The sequence below is a fragment of the Pseudopipra pipra genome, chromosome 6 (assembly GCF_036250125.1).
Source record: "Pseudopipra pipra isolate bDixPip1 chromosome 6, bDixPip1.hap1, whole genome shotgun sequence".
NCBI classification, from domain to species: Eukaryota; Metazoa; Chordata; class Aves; order Passeriformes; family Pipridae; genus Pseudopipra; species Pseudopipra pipra.
The window spans coordinates 20093451-20116838 of record NC_087554.1 but is presented as its reverse complement, the minus strand read 5'-3'; the positions used below and the strand labels follow the sequence as shown (position 1 = coordinate 20116838).

General features: G+C 37.0%; 1 protein-coding gene and 1 long non-coding RNA gene across 11 annotated transcripts in view; one reads left to right on the top strand and one right to left on the bottom strand.

Annotated features, from left to right (window-relative positions):
- Positions 1-23388, bottom strand: part of CD44 (CD44 molecule (IN blood group)) — a 49670-nt gene that overhangs the window by 4587 nt on the left and 21695 nt on the right. Inside the window, exons 3-14 of one of the 10 annotated variants that reach the window (XM_064657752.1) lie at positions 22255-22391; positions 20798-20869; positions 19872-20114; positions 18509-18604; positions 13030-13134; positions 11192-11368; positions 9247-9408; positions 7569-7727; positions 5976-6209; positions 4872-5057; positions 1948-2070; positions 612-690 (exon numbers count right to left, since the gene is read on the bottom strand). In XM_064657752.1, the coding sequence (XP_064513822.1) occupies positions 612-690; positions 1948-2070; positions 4872-5057; positions 5976-6209; positions 7569-7727; positions 9247-9408; positions 11192-11368; positions 13030-13134; positions 18509-18604; positions 19872-20114; positions 20798-20869; positions 22255-22391 (1773 nt within the window). Of the gene's footprint in view, positions 1-611; positions 691-1947; positions 2071-4871; positions 5058-5975; positions 6210-7568; positions 7728-9246; positions 9409-11191; positions 11369-13029; positions 13135-14844; positions 14968-18508; positions 18605-19871; positions 20115-20797; positions 20870-22254; positions 22392-23388 lie in introns of all 10 variants that reach the window. The other 9 variants (XM_064657742.1, XM_064657743.1, XM_064657744.1 and 6 more) reach the window with 9 other exon arrangements.
- Positions 9402-13144, top strand: LOC135415683 (uncharacterized). Its single transcript, XR_010431230.1, has 4 exons — positions 9402-9648; positions 10666-10693; positions 11938-12054; positions 13039-13144. It is a non-coding gene; the product is annotated as an uncharacterized LOC135415683 (long non-coding RNA).

Below are 23388 nucleotides of genomic sequence, written 5' to 3'. Positions count from 1 at the left end.
GCTGTAAGAACTTTAAAGCCTATGCTTTAGGTTAAGGTTTTTTCAAATTTCCTGGCTAACTTAGTACAGATCACTGCACCTTTTCATTGCTCAGTTTCTTCATCTGTAGAGTAAATAAAGCTATTGAGAGCTCTGATAGCAGTGTTAGAATATATCCTTGTGACTGTCAGCTATGATACTGACTCTTGTTTGGAAGGAACAGATTAATCCTATGATAGCAATTGTCCAATACAGCCCTCCACACTGTACACAGACAACACTGTTAATGGTGGAAGATTATACTCAGCTCATCCTGTGGTAGCTACTGTCTATGTGCATCTCACGGTTTCTCTCTCAGTGAACAGGATTTCCCCATTAATAACTAACAGAAAGAGAATAATTTTCTGTGATCTATATACACTTAATTTCCATTTCCAAGACCAAATGGTTTATACAGCTGTTTATACAGCTGTTTATAAGCTACTGATGTCACATGATTCCATGTGAGTGTGGAGGCTGATTTGTGACCTGTGCAGGACATGGTCACCTGGGCTCTCACACCCCAAGTCACAGAGCATTGCAGAGGATGCTCTTTCCTGTATTATATTTTTCTACTCTTTGACCAAGCTTACCTTCTCCGACTGTTAACAGCAATGCACACTGCAAGAATCAATACAAGTGCCACAAGAGCAGCCACTATGATCAGCCATTCTATAGGGAGACATGAGGAAGGGGAGAAAAGCATGTTAACGTATCTCATGTAGTTTTGCAAGAATCTCATGTAGAACTGCAAGAACACAATTGCTTCTACTTTCATTAAACTGTCACTCTTTTCCTGCTTTGGATGGATGTTTGTTCGTTTTACAAAATGTTTCTGTGTAAATCAAATAACTTTTCATCACTCAGCTATACACAGGCCAACTCAGATTAAATATCCCATCATTGTTATCACCCGTAAGTACTGCATTTTGGTGGGCATAGGTGAAGAGGAGCTGTATCACTGACTCACTCCAAGAGCAAAAGAAAAGGCTTAGCATGACACATCTACAAGAAGTAGGACAACTTCTAGTACATTTTTAGTAAAGGAGGTTTCAAGACATTCCCAGTAGCCTCTTCTCTGCTACCATTATAGCCCTACTACCATTACAGATGGAGGTCCTCTACAAAGAGCTAACTCCTTGATTTTGTTTGTTTGAAACAGGTCTCCCTTGTTTAACAAAACTCTTACACTGTATTTGAAACAAGTTACTACTTCTAATTAGTTAATTATTATTGGTCTGTGGTGAAAAACTGATAAGCATTCTTTTTGTAGCGTGGTCTTCTTATATCTCCCCTCAGTTTTCTCTGAAAATGATGGGTTCTTTAGAAGGTGCTTCAAAGATTACCTTTCCAAAATTTTCTGTATGCTCTTCTCAATTTGTTTGGCTATGCGAGTGAGCAATGCCTTGAACTGAACACAGAGCTTCAGCTCTGGACTTGCTAGGTCTAAGTAGAATGAGATAATTACTTTCTCTGTTTTAAAAATTACTTTATTGCTAATATGTCCCAGAATATATTTGCATTCTTTTGCAACTGTATCATGGTGTTGGCTTCTTTTTATTTTCTTTTATTCTGCAAACTCTATTCTGCAACACCTGGCTCAGCCATCATTTTTACTGAACATTCTCATGGATACAATACTGTGAATAGATCTTTAATGAGATTTGCCTGATTTCTTATCAATTCATAAAAATATTTTAATCTTAATCCCATTCTCCAAATGCATGGTTTCTCTCATCTCAATATTGCTGGAAAATTATATGAGTTATAATACATTCCATTTTTTAGACTACTAGTGAAGTCCTGAATATTATTTGATTCATAACAAAGCCTGAACAATTGTACTTGACCTCATTTTCATCTCTTACTTTAGTTCATACAAATGCAATTCTGTACTTATATTTTTAAAACATGACTTCACAAACCTACCTGGTACACGGGCCGACCTTGGCTGCGAATCTATTTTTGTTGTGGCAGTGTCTCCAGGGAAAGTAGTGGATTCATAATGTCCCTTGCGTGGTCCTTCATTACCATATATACTAGAGGTAGAGCCTAAAGACAAGAAAAAAAACTAACCATTAGGCCAAATATGCTTAGCAAGTATTTAACAGCAAGGTACAAAGACTATGACTTTCACAATTAAAAAAACATATTCTGGGAAGTTCATGCTGAAGCAACTTATAGTACTGAAGTATTTATAGTGAAAACTATTACATATAAGTATCATACTCATCTGAACTATGGCTAGCTTTAGTATTTTGAAAAATAAAACTCATGACTTTCCCCCCTTGTCTCCCTTATATGCTTCTTTTCTTCGGGTGAATCAAAATGTGCTTATAATTGCCTAGAAATTTTCTGAATAAAATGTAAAGACATCGGTGTTGGCAACTTTTTAAAGAGGCTTTTGTCATACAGGTCAAACATCTTGTCTGTTCCATGGGGAAAACAGAATGAGAAAAGGAGAGAGAGAGAGAGAATTTTAGTTTTTTATTTAAACCTAAAAGGTTTAAATGGAGAAATTTTGAAACTATTAATTCTATTCCGACACAGGATATAACTGAATGTTAAAACTCTAATACTCACATTAAATAGAATGACAGCTCTCTGAATGGTTGTAAATTATCAGCAGAATATAGATACAGTCATTTCATTTGGGACTACTACTTCCTTATCACTACAAAAAATATATTACAGATTTCCACTTCTCTGAATTCTTCTAGAGTCTTACAGAGTAAATTAAGCACTGACTCTATTCAGCTGTAAAGTTCTTTTTCTTTAACACACATTGGAACTAATTTCTATCCAGCATTTCTGATCTCCTTTCCTAGTAACAGCTGGCAAACACAAAATCAAGAATAATGTTTTTCCCCTCTTGCTTTGCCAGCAAGCAGCTCATGAATCTTCCAGATGTTTTCATTATTTTTATTAACAAGAAATTTATTGACTGGTGTGTTGTTTGGTGATATCTCACAACAAAGGACAGAGCAATAATTCAGCAGTTAAGGGTCCCAATCTAGTGTCAAAGAAAGCTGACCAAGAGGAACATACTAACTTGTCTACCCCACATCTCAGCAGACTCTTTAAGGTGCTTTATATCATCCTTGAAAAATGCCAGAGCTTTTCCTTCACAAAGCCCCTTAGAAAGGCAGCATTATTAAAATGTGTGTGCTTAGAGAATGTGCTACATTTGCTTTTCCCCTGAGCACTGAGAAGAAGAAGCAGGATTCAGTTGAGTCCTCTGCTGTTCTGGCTCTGGGAAGGTGCTTGCAAGTGGCAGGGAGGAATCCTCAAAAGCTCTCTGCATTTCATTTTGGTAACATACTAGGGTTTTTTTCTTTATGGACACTTATTTTTGGGGTTCCTTCCGTGGACTGATTTGTTATTCTGTGGACACTTGGACACTTAGTGTGATGTCAGACCACAGCCTAAACACTGCTGTAGAAAAAAAGCAAGAGAAACAAAGTAGTATAGTATATCAAACCATCCGTCTGTTCAGAGAAAGTCTTTAACTGTAGCCTGCCAATACATTCATGAATCTTTTCCATTCCATTACACCAATATGAGGCAACATTACAAATGAATGAACCATTCAGTAAATAATTTTTTTTTATGAAAATGGTAGTGTCCTAGTAATTCCCTTGTGTTGTGTTTTTAAAAAGCACCAAGAGAAAGTGAACTAAAAAAGGCAGAGTTTTAGGAAAACGCCCTTTTGCCAGGGCACTGACAATGCAAAGATTCGATGCGGATATTCACATTGAAAATTATCTTCAAATCAGTTCTTACATGTTCTGTGTGCTCAAAACAAAAAGGTAGCAAAAATCTTTTCATAATGCATAATGTCTGCACATAAAATTAAGGAGGCAGCTTGGATTGAGTGAACAGGGCCAGTGAAAGTCAAGAAATGAGCTTGTTTTAGTAGGAAACCATTATGAAAAACAGATTTATCTTTCCAATAAAATTCTATCAAAAATATGTTTTGCATTTATACTGCTATGCCTATGTCAAAATACTATAACCAGGCAATTTTGACAGAGTTGAATTTACTGGGTTTATACAAAATTTTTGGAAAAAAAAGTAGGCCAAGTTCCATCTCACAATGTATTAATTAATTATTAATAACAGAATTATCTTTAAAGCGTTTGCTGTATAATGCTCTAAAAACATAGGTACCTAACCTTCCTTATGTGCAAAGAATGTCCACAGAGCATTGGCCAAATTCTACCCTGGAATGGTTCCACTAACTTCCAAGAAAGTGCATAAAAATAGTGTTTGGATTAGCGGCTTTTGGAAAAGAAAAACTAAAAATCCCTTACGGTTAGGATGATTATTTGTATGGAAACTACATTTGGAAATAAGGAAAAGTCCCTTAAGTTTGCAAAGAATTAGCATGTGACCACACATTAAAAAATACCAAGGGATACATGTAGTATAATAAGCAAACACTGTTATTGTTAATTGCACTAACTTTATCAGAAGAATAACCCTTTAATAAAAAAAAAGTTGTTCTCAAATGAAATGTCAGTTACAGTCCAGTAACAGTAAAGAAAGGCAAAATGTTATCACAAATGTATTGGCATGAGGAGAAAGTTTAGACTTCTTCACGTCAATAACTGTGTTACCACATACTGATAACACAAGGTTATTTGCAAACAACTATTTACAACCTTTTAGCAAATACCCTTCATGACATCTTATCAGCAGGTTATAAACAATAGCAAACCCGCAAAAGGAAATCATACTATGACAACAATTTACAACTACGGTTAGTACACATGGGCTTAGACAATAGTCATTTTCCACAATAATAACTTACTGATGGATAAATTAAAATGTTCATAATTCATTGTTCTTACTAGTAGTAAGAGGGGTCTGCAAGCGATTAAGATGGTCTTCAGCGTCTGGAAGAATTGCAGGTATCCAACCGACATGGGAACCATCTGTGGTGTTTGCTTGTTCACTTTCCCTTCCAGGTGGAGTGCCAGGTGCCAGTGGCTCCTTGGTTGCTTTCTCTTCATTAACATCCTCCACAGATTCTGTGACTGGCATGATGGTGCCATGATCAGCTTTAAAATGGAGCACTCACACAAAACCACCACCCATATTGTTTTCACATTGTATTTCCATACTGCACCACAGCAAGCCAGAAAGCACGTCCACCTTCCTCATTCAAAGCACAGAATGAGGGAAGAAGACATGAAGGTCTCTCCTTCTTCTTCCACCCTGTCACTGGCTTCTGAGAGACCACGAAGCATCACATCTCTGCTCACCATGTTGGAGCAAGACATTTGCTACATGTGCATATCCCAGTGACAGATGGAGAGGGGAGACCTTGAGGAGAAGAGACCACAGCAGCAACAACCTGACCATGTAACTCAGAAGTGAGAGGCCATACTGCAGCCAGACCTGTGTCAGTCTTTCCTGGCAATCCAAGGTGAGGAGAAGTAAGAAATTGATGGCAGAATATATGGGATGCAATTCTTCTATGATTGCACTGCACTCACCACTGGAACACCTCTCCCCTATGATGGTGCTGCTGCTGAGTCACAGGAGCAAGTCATCTGATTAACCTACCAGAGCACCTCCACCACACCAATCATGGTGCCAAAGCATATCAAGCCTGATCCCACTGATGCACAAGAAAGGAAGATGAGGCTGGGGATTCAGAATCACCAAAGTGCATATCTGGCAGAATAGTTAGCAGGTCACCCAAAAACATGCTTCAGCAAAGGACAGAAACCACCAAGTGTACCAGTAGAGAGTCCCTTACGCCTTGTCTACAGATCCTATCACAGATTTTTGCATTGCAAGTCCACACTAAGAATGTAGATCCCCAGGATGAGAAAGATAGGATGAGAAAGGAGTCAACTTCAGAAGAAATAATGTCTCATTTCACACAAGTATGAGAAATGAGTATGATCCATTATTCTTACTGGTACCTATCAGATGAGAGTCATTACCAGCTTTGATTATACTGGCTGTGGTCTTGTGGAGGACTTCATCCCAGGGGGCATCTGTGGGATTCCTGATGCCTTCAGAGCCATGTCTTGATTCATTATCTGAAGGCAGGGGTGGTTGAGTTGGATCTTTGTGGTGGGCATCATCAGGAGAGGCAACAGCTGTTACCATGATGTGAGTTGCCCACGCTTCCTGGGTTATATCTTCTGGTACCAGAACATCAGTGGAGGCTGCGACTGTTGTGATGATGGCTAAGTTAACTTCAAAGACATTTTAAAAACCCTACCTTACAAATTTTTCCCTCTTTATTTAATTCAGCAATCTCTAGTCTTTTATTTATTAGCCTATGTAGAAGATGTAGTGAGAAGAAAAAAAACAAAACCCACAAGCAAAGAATATCTTCTGCATATGTCACGCTTTTTGGGTTGTCTGTTCCTTCACTAACACCCTAATAATAAAGTTTAATACCAATTTAAAATTACACTACTGAAAGTTATCATCACTAAGCAAAATCAGAAACCGAAATATGCATTTAAAGACAGTGCAGCCTGAAGTGTCAGTTTTGAAAATACCTCACAAACACTACTTAGAAGGGCAAAAATAGTAATGTTATTTTCATAATAAAATGAGTATAAGAATTCCTGTTGTTACATAGGAATTACATTAGAATGGCTAAATTTAAAACATTTGAATAAATTGCTAAATCGTACTTGCTTTTTCATATTTGCAACTGATCTGTCAAATCACATAAGCTTAATAAACAATGAACTGTGAAGCTTTACCAAATCTCCTTCATGTTGAGAAAACAGGAGTAGGGGGTAGAGAATACAACTATACTTTAATCCACAAACTATATTTTAATTCACACAATCTTTAGCTTTCATAGGTCTTTGGCAAATCCTAAATGTTGTGGATTAAATAATGCTGATGAAAATGGATTTTGAAGAAGGAAAAGCATAAATGCTAATTTTTCCATAGAATTTCTTTTTTAGAAAATGTAAGAGACATGCAAAAACTTCCAAAGCACTATGATGTCATAAAAATAAGTAACATTATATTATATTATATGAAAAAGCAGTATTTTGAACTCGGGTGATTTTAATTGAGTAACATGCAGATCTTCGGACATTAAGTAGAACCTTGAACTACATGAACAAACTCCAGTAAATTATTTTAAATTTTACAGTATTAAGAGAATATGTGGAAATATCAAGACCAGGAAAAGTCAGACATGAAAAGACATATTTAAGTTTATGATTTATTTACACTACTGGCCACTTCCACAAAGCAACTGCTTTCTCAGTATTACCATCTACTAAAAATAAACCTGAGAAAAGTCAGGGGACATAAGACGGAGGGCATTCAGGGAAAAAAATTTCCTTAAATAAGGAGCAATTCTTGTTGGGATATTCACATGCAACAAAATGATAAAAACATTTGCACTGCAAGTTCACAACAAGAATACAGATCTCCAAGATCAGAAAGATAGGGAAAGGATACAAGTTTCAGAAGAAATAATGCCTCATTTCACACAAGCATGAGAAATGAGTATGATCCATTATTCTTACTGGTACCTATCAGATGAGAGTCATTACCAGCTTTGATTATACTGGCTGTGGTCTTGTGGAGGACTTCATCCCTTGGGGTATCTGTGGGATTCCTGATGCCTTCAGTGCCCTGTCCTGGTTCATTATCTGAAGGCAGAGGTGGTTGAGTTGGGTCTTTGTGGTGGGCATCATCAGGAGAGGCAACAGCTGTTATGATAGTTTAATAACAGATGACTTAAATATAGATTATTTAATCAGCTGTGAATTTCATCTGTGTGCTGCTGTGGCCTTCCCATTCCCATCTCATTCAAGTCTTCTTAAACCACTGTTACTCTTTTCTCAACACAAAAAGATAAGAGAAAGGAGACCTGTCCCGCACAGGTCTACCACTGCTCTGTCAAGGTTTTGATGAGACATTTTCATTTGCTCATCCACTTTTTTACTTAATAAAAAATATTCCCAAGGACAGTGGACACAGGGACATAGAGACAGCAGTCACGAGGATTCCCTGACCTTTGTCCCAGGCTGACTACACAGCCCCAACTTCCGGGACACTGCCATGTGCTGTTACAGCATATTTTACATTGCAGGTATCAATGCTGACAGTAAAGAATCCTTTCTACAGTCACTGTAGAAAGTTACTCAAGACACTGTGAGTGGTGACAAGTTTATAATTCATTGTTCTTACTAGTAGTAAGAGGGGTCTGCAAGCGATTAAGATGGTCTTCAGCATCTGGAAGAATTGCAGGTATCCAACTGACATGGGAACCATCTGTGGTGTTTGCTTGTTCACTTTCCCTTCCAGGTGGAGTGCCAGGTGCCAGTGGCTCCTTGGTTGCTTTCTCTTCATTAACATCCTCCACAGATTCTGTGATGGTGCCATGATCAGCTTTAAAATGGAGCACTCACACAAAACCACCACCCATATTGTTTTCACATTGTACTTCCATATTGCACCATAGCAAGCCAGAAAGCACGTCCACCTTCCTCATTCAAAGCACAGAAAGAGGGAAGAAGACATGAAGGCCTCTCCTTCTTCTTCCACCCTGTCACTGGCTTCTGAGAGACCATGAAGCATCACATCTCTGCTCACCATGTTGGAGCAAGACATTGGCTACATGTACAGATCCCAGTGACAGTCTTCAGAAGAAGAGACCGTATCATGTTTTTAGCACATTATTTTAATGTTATGAATAGTATGTTATATGAGATTGCATCATGATTTCGTGTCATGCCAGTTTTGTAAATTTTTTTTCTCCCATCATTCTGTGAAAAAGAGGGACAAATATTTTGATAAAATCTGTGAAAAGAACACTGTTTCCTCACATGAATATTCACAAATAAATGCATTAGCCTGTTGATATACAAATATACATAAGTATGAATTCAACTTTAAGATAAAGGTATTTTGGCAACACAAAGTAATATAACTTATGTAATGATCTGGATGCAATTTCACAGCCATGCTTCACCAAGGAATAGAAAGTACTGAAAGTGGTGATGGCAAGGAAAGAACAAATGTTTTATACAGAGCTAAAATAGAAAACTTTCATCTCACCACCATCCAGACGGAGCACAGAGAAAACTAGTCATTCTACAACTTATGTTGTTATTTTAAGAGATTAGTAATTACCCATGTCTACAAGTTTATGCAACATCTTTCCAGGACAGGCCATCTGAGAGACAGAAGTGATGCAGTACACATAACTGACATTATTAGTAGTACCTGTAGTGGAAGAGTCTTTCTCATGATTATTCCCTCTGGAAGGAATAGTTCTATCCGTTATAGCAGGCCATGTTGCATATTCCTCTCCGTTGTCCCAGCCTGGATATATCCATGGGTCTTGCATGGAGTCATTCTGTTTGGCCCCATGGGTGGAGACCATAGCTGTTATGATGATGATGAAGCAATTACGAACTCAGTATATAAAGATCCATTTCTCATATTATTCTCCTCTTCGGTTCTTGTCTCTATGACAGGCCTTGCTCACATGTCTACTACATTTAATGGCAAAGAGGAGTAAAGTAGATTTGCTTCTCATCCTGGTTTATGTTTAGAAAAGCTGCCTACTCTCATCAGTAAGACCAACTCCTTCCTCAAACCAAACATATGCTTTTCAGAATCAAGGTATCTTATTGTTTTTCAAAAGTATTTCCCTGAATCTTGCTGTTGATGTTGTTGTTGTTTTGGTTGAATATCAAACCAATATCCACTGATTCAGAACTAAGAACCTCAAAGGCAGAAACAAATGCAAGGATATGACCCATCAGTAAGATTTTAATCACAGAATTTGAGTGCATTAACTGGATCCAATTTTTCCCCCCTTGAAATTTCACTGTTTTATTAGTTGCAGCATCTCCAGGAAAACAGACGAGGAAGTATGACAGAGGGGAATGCTAGCACATGCTACACACCCTAGATAAGACAGCATTCAACTGGAGAATATTTGATATCGCAGTTATTTAGAAAAAACTTATCCATATCAATCAATCTGTAGTTTTTATTAGATAGTCATAGCAAAAGAGTACCTGAATCTTATAGGAAGCATAACACTCCTTAGCTCCTTCAATACAATAAGAAATTTGCCACACTGTGTTACAATTTCAATTGCAACTAGGCTATTACATATTGCTATAGTAGTGTAGTATAATGTAGTGTAGTGTAGTATAGTGCAGTGTAGTCTGGTAAAGTATGGCACAGTACAGTGTTTACACATTTATCTCTATCTCATTTTGCATTGTACTGCATCACCAGATTTTTTAAGGACGGTGATGACATATCTGGGCTTGATGTCTTACAGGAATGTCGACTTAGACACTACTGAAACAGTGAGCTACACAAAACTTTTGCTAATAAGATTAAATTTAGTTGAATGAATAGAAACAGCATCTAAATTATGTTTGTGATATACTTCTCTTCAGAGATCTGTATTTAATAATTTGCAAGAGTAGATGACTGCTGGCAGCACATCTGTCATTAACTAGTAAGCTTGGTACACTCACAGGAACAGAAACTAATATATGCCAATTTTCAGTTACTACTTTAAGGTATAATTTGGTCTTTTATGTTTCAATTGATGCAACGAATGGGAGAAGCCTCTTTCTTATTCTACGTTGTGCTTTGTTTTCTTCCCTTCATCACCAGTATCACACTGTCATAGTTCAAAAGTAAGGTGAGTAGACATTTTAGATAATTTTTTTTAGATATAATTGCCATATTAACAAAAGCTGAAAAAAGAAATCCTGGGTCTGATAATGACTTGCAACAGGGGAGTGAACACAGGTCCCAGTGAATGAAATATACAACAGACATTATTAAACCTTCTCTGTTTCCTACAGATAAAACCCTGGTAGACAGCTTGTTAAAAGCTTGTGATTGCATGAGACACAACACAAAATGTAGGAGGCAGTTACAGAAGGTTACAATACTAAAGGTCTTGACCTGCAAGTCAAATAGAAGAGAAAAAAACACCCAGGGACAGGTCTGAGGAATAATTAAAAATTAAAATGATTTTTTAATAATTAAAAATAATATAACATCAGAATTGCTCAGGGGTATTCACAGAACCTGTCCTATGGCCTCAGAATGCAAAAATATTAGTAAAAAAAATCCTAAAAGTAAACCTTTAGAAAGACTTGATAATTTACTAAAATGTGACCTGTAATATTACCTGTATGAGAAGATTCCTTTTCAAAATAATTTTCACCTGCAACAGTAAATTCGTGTTGTTCAATACTCGCCGTGGTATTTGCAGGATTTTGTTCTTGAGTGATCCCTCCAGAATGAATGGTGTATGGCAGTGGATGTTGGGTTGGTCCTTGATTTTCATTTTCACTTGTAACTAGTGCTGATAAGATGATGATTGAATCAATAATGATCAAAATACCCATCATCAGTCATATTCTCATATCATGGTTTAATAACAAAGCCAGACCACACGTCTGGCTTTTGTGTTTTGGTTTTTTCTTGTTGTTGCATTTGATGTGAAATGAAAGATGAAAGAAAAAGTAGTCCTTTGGAAACCTTATGACACAAAACCATCACCAGGATCAGAAGAAGATTTAAGTGGGCTAGAAAGGATCCCAATGACCAATGGAAGTGAAAAGATACTGGAGAAGCAGCAGAAGAGCACATAGAAACAACAGTTTACACCTCTATTTCATATTCATTAATACTAACTTAACTGTTGAGTCTGTGTATTCTGCGTTTTTACAGTGAAAAAGTGGATGAACTTTCTCTTTTGAGTTAATATCTCAATTACACAATTACAAAGCCGGCCCCAAGGAAATTGTAATTTCTTCTGAGACTGGAAAGATGAAATAAGTAGGTTCATATATTCGAAGTTGATAAGCATACTTATTTTGAACTCAATAATAATTAAAGCTCTTATTCTTTAATTTGCTCTTGCTTACACAGCACAAGATGCAGTCAGAAAGAAGCTGAAGTACCACCACCATAAGAGGTTTTCTATTGAGTATCGACAGGTTTGGAAAAGATACATCAGAAAAACCTAAGATGAGCACTAGAACTCAGGTAGAAATATATTTGCCTTAGGTATCAAAAATTTCCATGAGTGATATATTAAAAGTAAAGCAAAGGTCATTAATCAGAGCATGCAAAGAATGAGCTGGACTTGTTATATATGCTAAGAAACCAGCTAGAGAAACCTATGCTACTTCCCAAAATGGGAAAAACTGGAGAAATATTTATTTTCACATTCAGGCAATGAAATATTCATATAGAGAGCGCTCATGAAAATGTAATCCATTCTTTTTAAATTAAACCTAATACATCTGTATCATCTTATAGAAAAAGAGTTAATATTAACTAATGTATGAATACAACTGATCTAAAGATACGCCACAAATAAAAGAAAGTTACCACAAAAATTTTTTCTGGGTGATTACAGATCTTGTTCTAATGACAATTGTCTAAACCTTTGCTGTTCAAAACAAGCTCAGGACCAGAAAGGCACAGCAAAAATAGCTTGAGAATGTGCTCTGTAAGCCTTTGCCTACAGGAGCTTCTAGCCTTGAATGCTTTGGTATCTCAGTAGGCTGCTGGCACTAGCACTGGTAGCAAAATGTTCACATTCTTCTGGAGGATGGTTTTTGTAGGAAAATTTCATGATTTTGAAACACTAGCTCCCTGTTTTGTCTTTTGTCTTCAGATTTTCAAATTGAAAATTTTGAAATGGAAAAGGGGATTTTTTCTTTCCTCACCAAGGCTGGTCACCAAAAGTTAGTCTACTCAGTTCTATTTTGCTACTGGTCGTGTAAATATAAAAATACCAGAAATGTGAGGAAAAGTGGCAATTAACTAACTTTAGATGCAAAAGATAGACTTGGAACAACAGATAGATGCCACCTATGAGGCCTCTAGTACAAATAATGTAAAGGCATTACACTGAACTGAGGCTAATGGTATGGGAATTACGAACAGCTGCACCATGAGTGTTACATTTACATCACAAATCTGAATATTATCTGAAATGCTTGATTCCTTTACCCCTGCTAGGAGAGCTAGGATACTGCTCCTCTTCATCTGTGAAGGTGGGATTCCAATGATCTTGTGTGGAGATTTCCAGAAGCGTTTCGTGTTTTGAGTCCACAGCTGTTGGGACAATGGAGGATTGAACGCTGACTATGCTCTAAGTCTACCACTGTTCATGTGTGCCATAAAGGTGATGGAAAATGGAAATTCATGTATATCCTAACTACAGCCTCTCTACTCTTTTTATCAAATCCCTTTACATCAAACCACTTCTTCTTTTCTTTGCATTGGATAGACGCAGATTTTCCCAAGAAGAATGGGGAAAACAAGCAATAGAAGAATAATGTATAGCAGAAGTAATGCAAAACCATTACAGCAGTTATAGACATTTAAACTCATGTTTGAAGAATAATGCTGGACCTAAGGAACATGGTAGATATCTCAATACATGTAAAACATGCTTGCTAAGTACCCAAGAAGTACTCAAAATGTAGCATGCTAGAATATCCAGCACTGAGCTCAAAAGCGATGAACGGTAAAAAAACTGATAACGCCTTGAGAACCAGTAGGTCACCAATATTAGTGAAGAAAGTTACAATACAATTAAAAAGATAAAATAAAACTTCCACAAGAGTCTATGATCAGAGACTGTATACACTTTCACCCATGCAGCATGCAGACACTACTAGGCCATAGAAAGTGTTTGGAATGCAATACACCGGTGGAATAAGTCACCAGTGCAGAGTCTCAAAGACAAATAAATTAACAGCAGAAATACCCAAAACATAGGCAAAAGAATAAAATGTCCCAAAGCAAGATGATTTGATGATTTTGTAATTTCTTCTAAAAGCAAAGACCACTGCTGAAAAAATGCAAATACTGAACTATCTCCAGAAAAATCAAATGCTTTTAAACAGTGATTTATAAACACTGTTGAGTAAATAGAAGCACAAACAACAGATACATTAAGATGTACTTAAATTAAATAAAATTACAGAAATAGAACAGAATTATCTTTGTACAAATAAGAGCATTAGAGTATAGTCATCAATGGTAACTTCTATGCTAAACCCCCCCCCTGGTCTTTAAGTCAAGTACCAGAGTGTGTGCTTCAGTGACACGCAGCATTTGGCTCTGATCTTCACATGTGGTGGTTTTCTGGTTTTCAGAAAAAAATTATTTCAGGTATGGATGGCTTTTGAATTTAAAAAGAGTTATCAGATGATGACTGTGGGACTATTCCTATCAGAAAAATAAAGCTATGCATTAAAATACCTCAGTTATCATGTTGGATCATGCCTAGACATCTGAGGTCACAAAATAAATGAGGTGATGTTAGAGGACTGCATGGGAAGAGTGTAGAAGGGAGCAAATACGAAACTGTTTTGTTGACAATTCCCAATGAAAAAGGCACTTAGGCTTTGGCCTCCTCAAATTATGCCTGAACATCTCCTTCCACAGACAGGCAGTCTGGTATTAAATAGTTGTAGATTATATATAGCATGAACTAGAATTATTTTAACACTTAAAAAAAATTCATAGAAAGAAAGATGAGCTTTTTTTCATCTTGGAAAATTATGAGTGAATGAAAACATTTGAATAGGCATGAAAATGAGGTGGTAATTTTAAGTAGTGATAGAAGAGATATTACTTTTATCAATATGGAGCTCAGATAATTTTTCCAATCACAAAAGAGATATTTCTGAAGGAACAGATGATGAGGAGATCATCCAATTTTCACATAATATGTGTGTGGCAAAGGAGGAGGAACATCAAGTGTGAAAGGAAAAAGAAGAAGGAAAGCATCCAAAGAGAAAGCAAGTTCCTTACTCGTACTTGGAGAACTCTTGTCCTTGGCCACACTCCTGCCCCAGCTGGGAAACAGTGTTGGGTACATCATTTCCTCTGAAGAGTCTTCATCATCTGAACCATTGCCACTGGAGGTCACATCTGCTGTGATGATGTTAAATCTGCCATGAAGCCCTAAATCACAAGGCCTTCTGCTGGCAGCAGTTAGGCTTTCTTGCCTCCCCTACATGCAGCCTTACAATTACAGAAGAGAATATACAGAACTGTGCTTCTCATGGTCCATATCTCCTCCTGGCCTTTTCACTCAGAAGGGATGCACCACTTTGCCACAGCGCTGCTGAAGCTCCCCAGTGTGGTACCCTTTGCACATTCACAGCATTAACCATATTCTGTCCTCTTCAGCCCCTAATCAAAATGCCCTCTTAGCATGACATTCTTTACCCTTGGTTGCCTGTGTGGCTTCTTGCGTCTTCTCTCCAGGATTTGACCACCACCAGTGGTCTGGAAACAGATTCCACCAAGCTTGGGTGGTGGCTTTCTCTAGGTCATCATGATGAGGCCCTGGAGCTGTTAGGACATGGTCCATTTAACCAAGATCTTGTTATTATTTCTTGAGAAGCACTTTTCCTCCAGGAAAGTCAAGTCCACTAGCACCAGCACCCTGAGCACCCTCATGCCACAGAGACGGATGTGAGTGCAAGGCGAATGTATGAATCCATGGTATCATTACATTCCTCAAACACCGCTCGATGCAAGCGCTTCTGGCAGTCCCAGGAAAGAACACAGTGCCTTGAGAGGGGACATCAAAAAGCCCTGTGGGTTTTCTCTAGCCCTTCACATGCCATAAAGTTAATGAGCTCCTCACAGGCTTTGACAGCAGGAGAGAGTAGATAGCCTTAGGCTCCAGAATGAGGAACATCCACCAAGACGACATAAATTCACATACAAAAGGTGAAAGAAGTATCCACGTCAGGCAAAAAGGTGACCCACAGATAAGCACATCCGGAGAAGCAAACTGCTCTGCTACTGAGAGAACCCCAAGAAGCCAATGCTGTCAGAGACCTGGGCTCAGAACTGCCGCTATTGAGTCCACTCAAAGGACACATGCACTCCCCTTAGCCTGATGCTGTCAGCTAAATCCACACCAGAAACGCTTTTCAGAGTAGGCATCAGCATAGCATGAAGAGAGAGAGATGCAGCTTTATTCCTATCACATGACCAATGCACAATATTTTCTCAGATCAGAGTATATCAAATAGTCAATTCCAGAGGTTTGTGACAGGCATTTACAGATGGAAAGAGATTTCTGCTTAGAAAAATCAGAGGAATCTACAGTGTTTTCATCCACTGTGCTAGGCAAGCCAAATGGGTATTGGTGTGCAAATAGAAGTGTCTATTGCATATGGATGAACAAAATCAATCACAGTTACTGTTTGAGTAGGTTGCTCTGATAACTTAGAAGGGTATTTCATTGATCAGTAACAGAATTTTACATCTGATTTCTGGCACACCTTCAGATGAACCATAATTTGTTAGTAACAAAGAAACTTTTTTCATCCAGGAGAGGAAGTTGATGGCAAAGTGCTGAGAGTGTATTAATCTGGACTATTAACTTGATGGAGAACATCACCAACAATGTCTAAATCCAGAGAAATACCAAAAGGGTATTCTCTGAAGAACAAAGAGCTGTGAATATTGTTCATTTCAAACCCATAGCAAAGAAGTCTTTAGATTAAGCCAGATACCTTTTCACAAAACTTTACCTTTACAAATGGTGTGTAATATAGATTGAGAGGCACCAGTTTTGTTTCTCATTTTAACACACTATATAATTAGATAGATATATTTTTAGCCATCTATCAGAAGAATATATGACAAATAGTATTCTTTACTTATTTCTTAATTTTCTACTTTCCTGTCTGTGAGATTTTTCCCTGGGAAATTAAACTGGACACTCCAATGAGCCTGCACTGCTGTGGAATCTAAATAGCAGATATTGGGGTGCAGCTTCATCTTCTTTTTTTGATTGTTCTCCACGTAACTTCCTCCTACACTACTGAATTTTTGATTACTTCTCACAGAGATGCACAGCTTAACTTCTTTCTGAAAGGACTGCTAAGTTATTGATTCATTTGTAATGCAGTAAAATTTAAATAACTGAGTCTCTTTGGCTTTTAAGTGGTGTTGCTGATGTTGCTAAATCTATCAGAAAAGCCCAGGTGCATTACTTTCATAATTTTTTTTTCCCAGAGAACCAATCTATCAATCCTAAACCAGTAAACAATCATGCCAATGCTATCACTTCTGTCATACACATATATCAGTATTGACATATTTTATTACATTGCTTTATAGTTATTTTGATCTTTTAAAATCTTAAATACCTCTAGTTTTCCCTCTGTAAAATAGTCCTGCCCATGAGAGAGAACTGTTAGCAACAGGAAGGGACATACATATCTAGAATCAATACATTTGATAATCCAGTAGTAAAACGAAAACAGGCAGCTTTCCTGCCTGGAAAAAATGCACAGGTTTTTGCAGTGCGTACAGAAACACCTGTACGAGGAAACACTAAGTCACACATGCATACAAAAACAAATACATATGAAGGTGGAATTTCCTCCACGCTCCTCCCCCTTACGGGCAATATTTTGCAATAAAAGCTCTTGCTTGAAACAAGCGCCAGAAAATTTTCTACTTTCTTTCAAGGTCTGGGGTAAAATCAACCTAATATTTCTTTTCCTATCTACATATTTATAAGCTATTACTAACCTTCACATCTTCTGAGACAAGATGCTTGGTTTTAGTGATTTATGTCTTCTAGCAAGGCTTTTGCTAACTGTGTAAAACAAACGATCATTCTTACTCTAAATACAGTGACAAGGGTACCACCCTTCCAAATCACATAGACCATTTGACCACCTATCAGCAACCAACAATCAAGCAAGTTCCTCATTTTCATGAATTTCCTTGGTGGGGGGAAAAAAAAAGAGCCAGTAGGAAGAAACTTTCATGTCTATCAGTTCAATCTTTACTACAATATGCCTCTGTAGATTTCCTGTGTGTAATTAAAATGTTCTCCCTTTAGGTTCACTTTATTTTCTGGGGCAAAGATCTTTATCACTCTAAACTTAAGAACTAATGTGAACATATGTACATTACTTCCATTTTAACATGTGTAAGATGACTTCAAAAGCTTTTTATTTGCTGCAGCTGCTGTGCATTACATATTTGATAAAAACATCACAAGCAGTTTTTCTGATTTAATAAAGCTATTTAAGGACAAAGCTGAGAAAAATGGCTAGTGTTTTTTGATTCCTCAAAGCCTGTGGAGCCCAAATTTTCTCTCATGCATACTCTCAACAACAAGGGTGAAATTAATTTTTGCAGTGCACAAATGGCTTGGCAATTGGAACCATATAAAGGATTGCTTTGGTTAGCGAGGCCATGTTTTTGACACAGATTAGCATTGAATCAAACACACTGTAAATGATTTTGTTCCCACTGTCCCAGAGAGTGAAATTCATTTCTGACTTAACCAGTTTGGAAAGTAGTGTCTTTCAATGTCTTTCCAATATTTGAAATGTTGTATACCTCACCACTTACCAGAATGCCCTTCTGGAAGAACAAAGCAGTTTTAATGCAATCTATATTTAATGTAGTTGTTATGAAATGTAAATCTTACTAGTAGTAGCATGATAATGTCCACCATCTTCTTCATGGAAATCATCAGCCACTGTCCCGAAAGAGATGTCAGGTGATAGAGATGGAACTTCATCATCTGTATGGTGATGGATAAATCATTACTATTTCATTAGCTGAGTTAGCTGAGTAGCAATACAGTATTTAGGAGTACTTCAGTTACTCTATACTGCAAGCTTCATTCCTTCATTTATTGGTCCAAGAGAGGAGAAAGATACAGACTAGATTCCTCTCATAATTCAACCCAGCATAACCTTACTTTACTAACATAGTAAGGATATCACCTTACAGATTATTTCAAGAGGAGTATGTATTACAGTGATAATGAATATTCTGGCAATGATCTGTTCATGTGATACAAGATTTAAATGCTACCTGTATACCATGTGGACAGGGATTCTAGAGCAGTGAATGAAGCTATTTGTATTCCCCTCTACCGAGATATATTCTGAGATTTATAACAGCTGTAATGGCAATCAGTTAAAATACACAGCATACACCTCAGGGAATGGTTCTGATCCTAGTTCCTTAGGAAAAAAAATGTTAGGATTTACCATTCATGATGCTAACTATATGGAAAAACAAGCATAATATATCATGAGTATACCACAAGTGAAGAGTAATTTTATAATCCTAATGCTTCTGCTCATTTTTTTTATTTTTAATTTCAGTATATACTGAGGATAGTGACGCAAAACATTGTTATCCTTCACTGGTAAGTTATGAGTGATTTGATAAATAGCCTGTAGTCACACAGTAAACTTTACTGTCCTTAGAGGATGACTTATATTTGTATCCCTTTGGTTCAATTGGAGCTAGTCTTTCAGACTTCAGATAATTTCACCCACACAAGAAACATAAAAGATGAAATAAAATATATAGAAAAGAAGATGGTGTTTCTATTTGGTAGGGCTTCATGAAATTTGAATTTGGCTTTACTACCTAAAAGAAGTTATTAATAACATTTTAATTTGACATATCTATCTCCCTAAGCATTCTCTAATATGCAGTAGTAAGATGATGTCCTAAAAAACCTCCTGTATTTATACAAAGAGAAATCTCTTCTATTGTAAACTCCTTCTCATTCTTATCATTTAATGTCATTTCATTTAGAAAACAAATAAGAATGTTATCCTTTTCTCTACATATGCTTCATACTCACATGCAATCAAAAAAATGCTTAGAAATTTAGAATGCCTCAGTTTTCTTTCAAAGACACACATTCTCTCTTTTTTTTTCTCCTGAATACAAATTAGAGATGGTACTTTTCAATCCCTCATTATATCCTTTAACTATCAATGTAATCTTTCACTCACTTATATTAAAGGGCAACCTACTGTCCTTACCATAGTCTTTTCCAGGAGTTCCTTTTTCACCCCCTCCAGAAGTGTGATCTGGCAGCTGTGTGACTGGAGTAGCACTTCCATAATATGAGGGGCTGGATCTCCTGATGGAGGTATCCATGGGAGTTGTCTCATGAGTTGATCCACTACCTACATTTTCATCGTCTGCACCTGAAGTTGAGGACTCTCCACCGGTGTGACGTGTCCCATCTGCATTATAACGTGAGCCATCTGCATTGTCAATGACTGTGGAAAGAGGGAATTAAGCAGCTAATATCAAGGAGCTACATAGCTATATTTCAGTAATGCTAAACAGTTTTAGTTCTACAACAACAAAAAAAAAATAAAGAGAAACACTTGTGAATTAATACTGGTTCATCCATTTTTGCCATCCTATCTAACCTGTCTAGATAATACTTCACTGAAACATGCCTAATATATATATGCTAGTTTACATATTTCTCAAATATGTAGGGCCTACCCTGCATCACTTATTTCCACCAAATATTTTGGTTTTAACATAAAATCTCAGCATTTGTAAAGTCAATCAGAATTTCAGAATTGCAACAAATAATTTATTATGAGCATTTTCTTCCACTTCCAGCTGCTTTTCTAACAAACAGCTCAAATGAGATGTAGAAAGGTTGTTGTCTTAAGCCAAGTCTTATGTGTCAAAGAGATATTATCCACTCTGAGATGTTAAAAATGTCAAATACCTATATAAAAAAGTGTTTGGTAGCACCCTGAAACAAACAAAGCTCCATAAGATTTAGGGGAAAAGAAATGATCAAATGTTTTAATTTCTGATGAATGTCTCTTTTTCTTATGTTTGGCTTGATTTTTTTAATGTCAGTAATTGTTTATATAAAAAAAACATAACCAGATACTAAAAACTGAGCAAGTGCATGTCTTTCTAATCAGTACAGTACCTATTTCATCTGGATTACTGAGGAGAGAAGTATCTAGTTTTTCAACTGGCTCACACCCTCTGTCCCTTGTTTCTGTGAAAGAAGGAAAATAGAAAGTATTAATTTGAGAAAATTAATATAAAAGTCACATGTATACCCATATTAATGGCACGAATCACAAAACATCAGCTTCAGATGAGGACAGTTGGAAACAAATTTCCAAAAAATTTTATTCACTGACGTACCTACTTTCCCTTTTTTCTCCTTCTGAGGTGGAACACTTCAATATTGTTAGTTCTGTCAGCTAACAATTAGATTCTCCATTTCCATAGCCATTCCAGAAAACAGTTGCATTCAATGTCAGTTAAAACAGCCTTATGACCCAGTTTCAATGCAGGCAGCCCCATTGTCATGATGGAAGTGGTAACCCTAACCCTCTCTAACTGGAGAGACTGTCCTCTCCATGGAGGGCTCTGCACAGGCAAAGCTTGCCCTGGTCTGGTGAGCACTGCTTCCTCCAGTGGGCTGAAGTGCCACATTTGGGGCCAGTGTGTAAGCTACCTGATCATACTGGTGGAAGGGAATAATACTTGGGAGGAGTTATAAAGCTCTGAGGGCAATGGACATCACTGTAGCAGCAGAATAGTCATTTGCAAGTGTCAGAGGATGGCAGTTCACATACTATGCCAATACTAAGAATGACATCAGAAAATGTCACTGCCACCTAAATCATGAATGATTTTTTCCTGCAGCTTTCTGTAACAACTGTCTGTGAATGTCACAAACTACTGAAACTAAAGCCACTTGAAGTTAGTCCAGATTTTATCTTAAAATATTGTGTTCAGCATCATGGACTTCCCACATTTTCCTAATAATTTAATAAAATATTTCTATCTACTAAAAAGTTCAAAACCTTAGACGAAAGTGGTCTGCTTCTGCCCCACGTTGCTGTCTAGCTGCCTAATGTCTGAATGGAGATTTGCCTAAGCAAATACTGAATGAACCTACAAACAGGAGAGCAGCAGCCATGTCCACGGCCCTGGGATGGCCCTCGCTGCTGCAGGTGGCAGCCACTCCTAGTATTCCTAAACACAAGTAGCTGCTTCTGGCTATGGAAGCTCATGTGCGCATGAACAGAAGAGCTGAATGCCAGCACTGACAACACTTGTGTCTTTCAGATTTACTGCTGTGGTTGTTCACTTCACTAAGCCATTATAATGAACTGTTCTGAAGCTACTAAGTTACTCCCAAAGGCAGAAAAAAAGTTTAGGTCAAAACACACTAATAACAAAATGGATCAAATTCATTGCTGGCATGGTAGTTACACTTCTAGAGTTTGAAAAAATGTATTTCTCCTCAGCTGAAAAAGAGATTATGTTTATTATAGAAGCCTTCATTCCAGTACCTTAAATAGGAGATTACATACATTATTTTTAGTTAATCTATCTCTAAAATACATCATAAAATCACATACATACCTGTCTCATTGTAACAATATGCATCATACCGACCAGTTGTATTTGCTGGAAGCTTGTAAATGCCAGTATGGTTTGCTGCACAAAGATGATATGGTCTGATTCGTGGGATAACAATATGCCCCACTACAAAACCATACCTGTGAAGGACAGAGGTAAATAAACCATATTACTTACTATAACAGATGGCACCTCAAACATGAAGAAGCTACAAAGAAGCCATAATTTTTTTAAAGTGTATGCCTTTATGCATACTTTTTTGTTCCTTTTTCATGGACTGTCTCTGACTACTCAACACTGTTTCATAAGTAATTTCTAGAAATTTTAGCTAAATAAGCATCTTATTTGCTAGAGCAATTGATTCCAGAGCAAGGCAGTGAAAGTGAAGGAAGCAAGTGCACTTTTTGTTTTCAGTGGGAGGTTGTATTACCTGACACTACAGACTGGATTTTTTCTCCTTTAGGGATTCACATTTTCATTGCTTTGACATAACATAATGCTCAGTGACATTCCACACAGAAATGAAATATTGGGGGCTCAATTTATGGTACCTGAGCAAACTTAAAGAATGATTGTAACACATATCATTTTTCTGCAAAAACTGACAGCTTAGTAAAATATTCAAATACAGCAGTATTTGAATTCACAAATTCTGACTCTATCTTTCAGTTGAACAATGTGGTTATTGTGTACAGAGCTCACATATTTAAGTGAAGACTGTAGTTACACTAGGTACAATACATTATTACTATTTTGTAATCCTGTAACAATTGATTCCAATGTATTTAACTGGGATATGTGATAGAATTGTAATAAGAACTGGGGCTTGATTTGGGTTTTGTTTCACTTCTTGAGAGGTATGATTTGTCATGGAGGAGTAAATGTCATAGCTTTGCAGTTTTTTATCTATGAACATCATTCCAGTTACACATCTAATGTGCAGATACTTGTAGTTCTGAAAGTCTCTTGTAGGTGGAATTATAAATTAGTTTACTCACACTCCCAACTGACACCTTATTATTGACCTATTTGTGTTATGTTCTGTTGATTCATCTTATTCACTCACCATCTTATTCATTCATATTTGACATGTATTTTGATGATTATATACAGTATATTTTTCCTGTCCTACTCAAG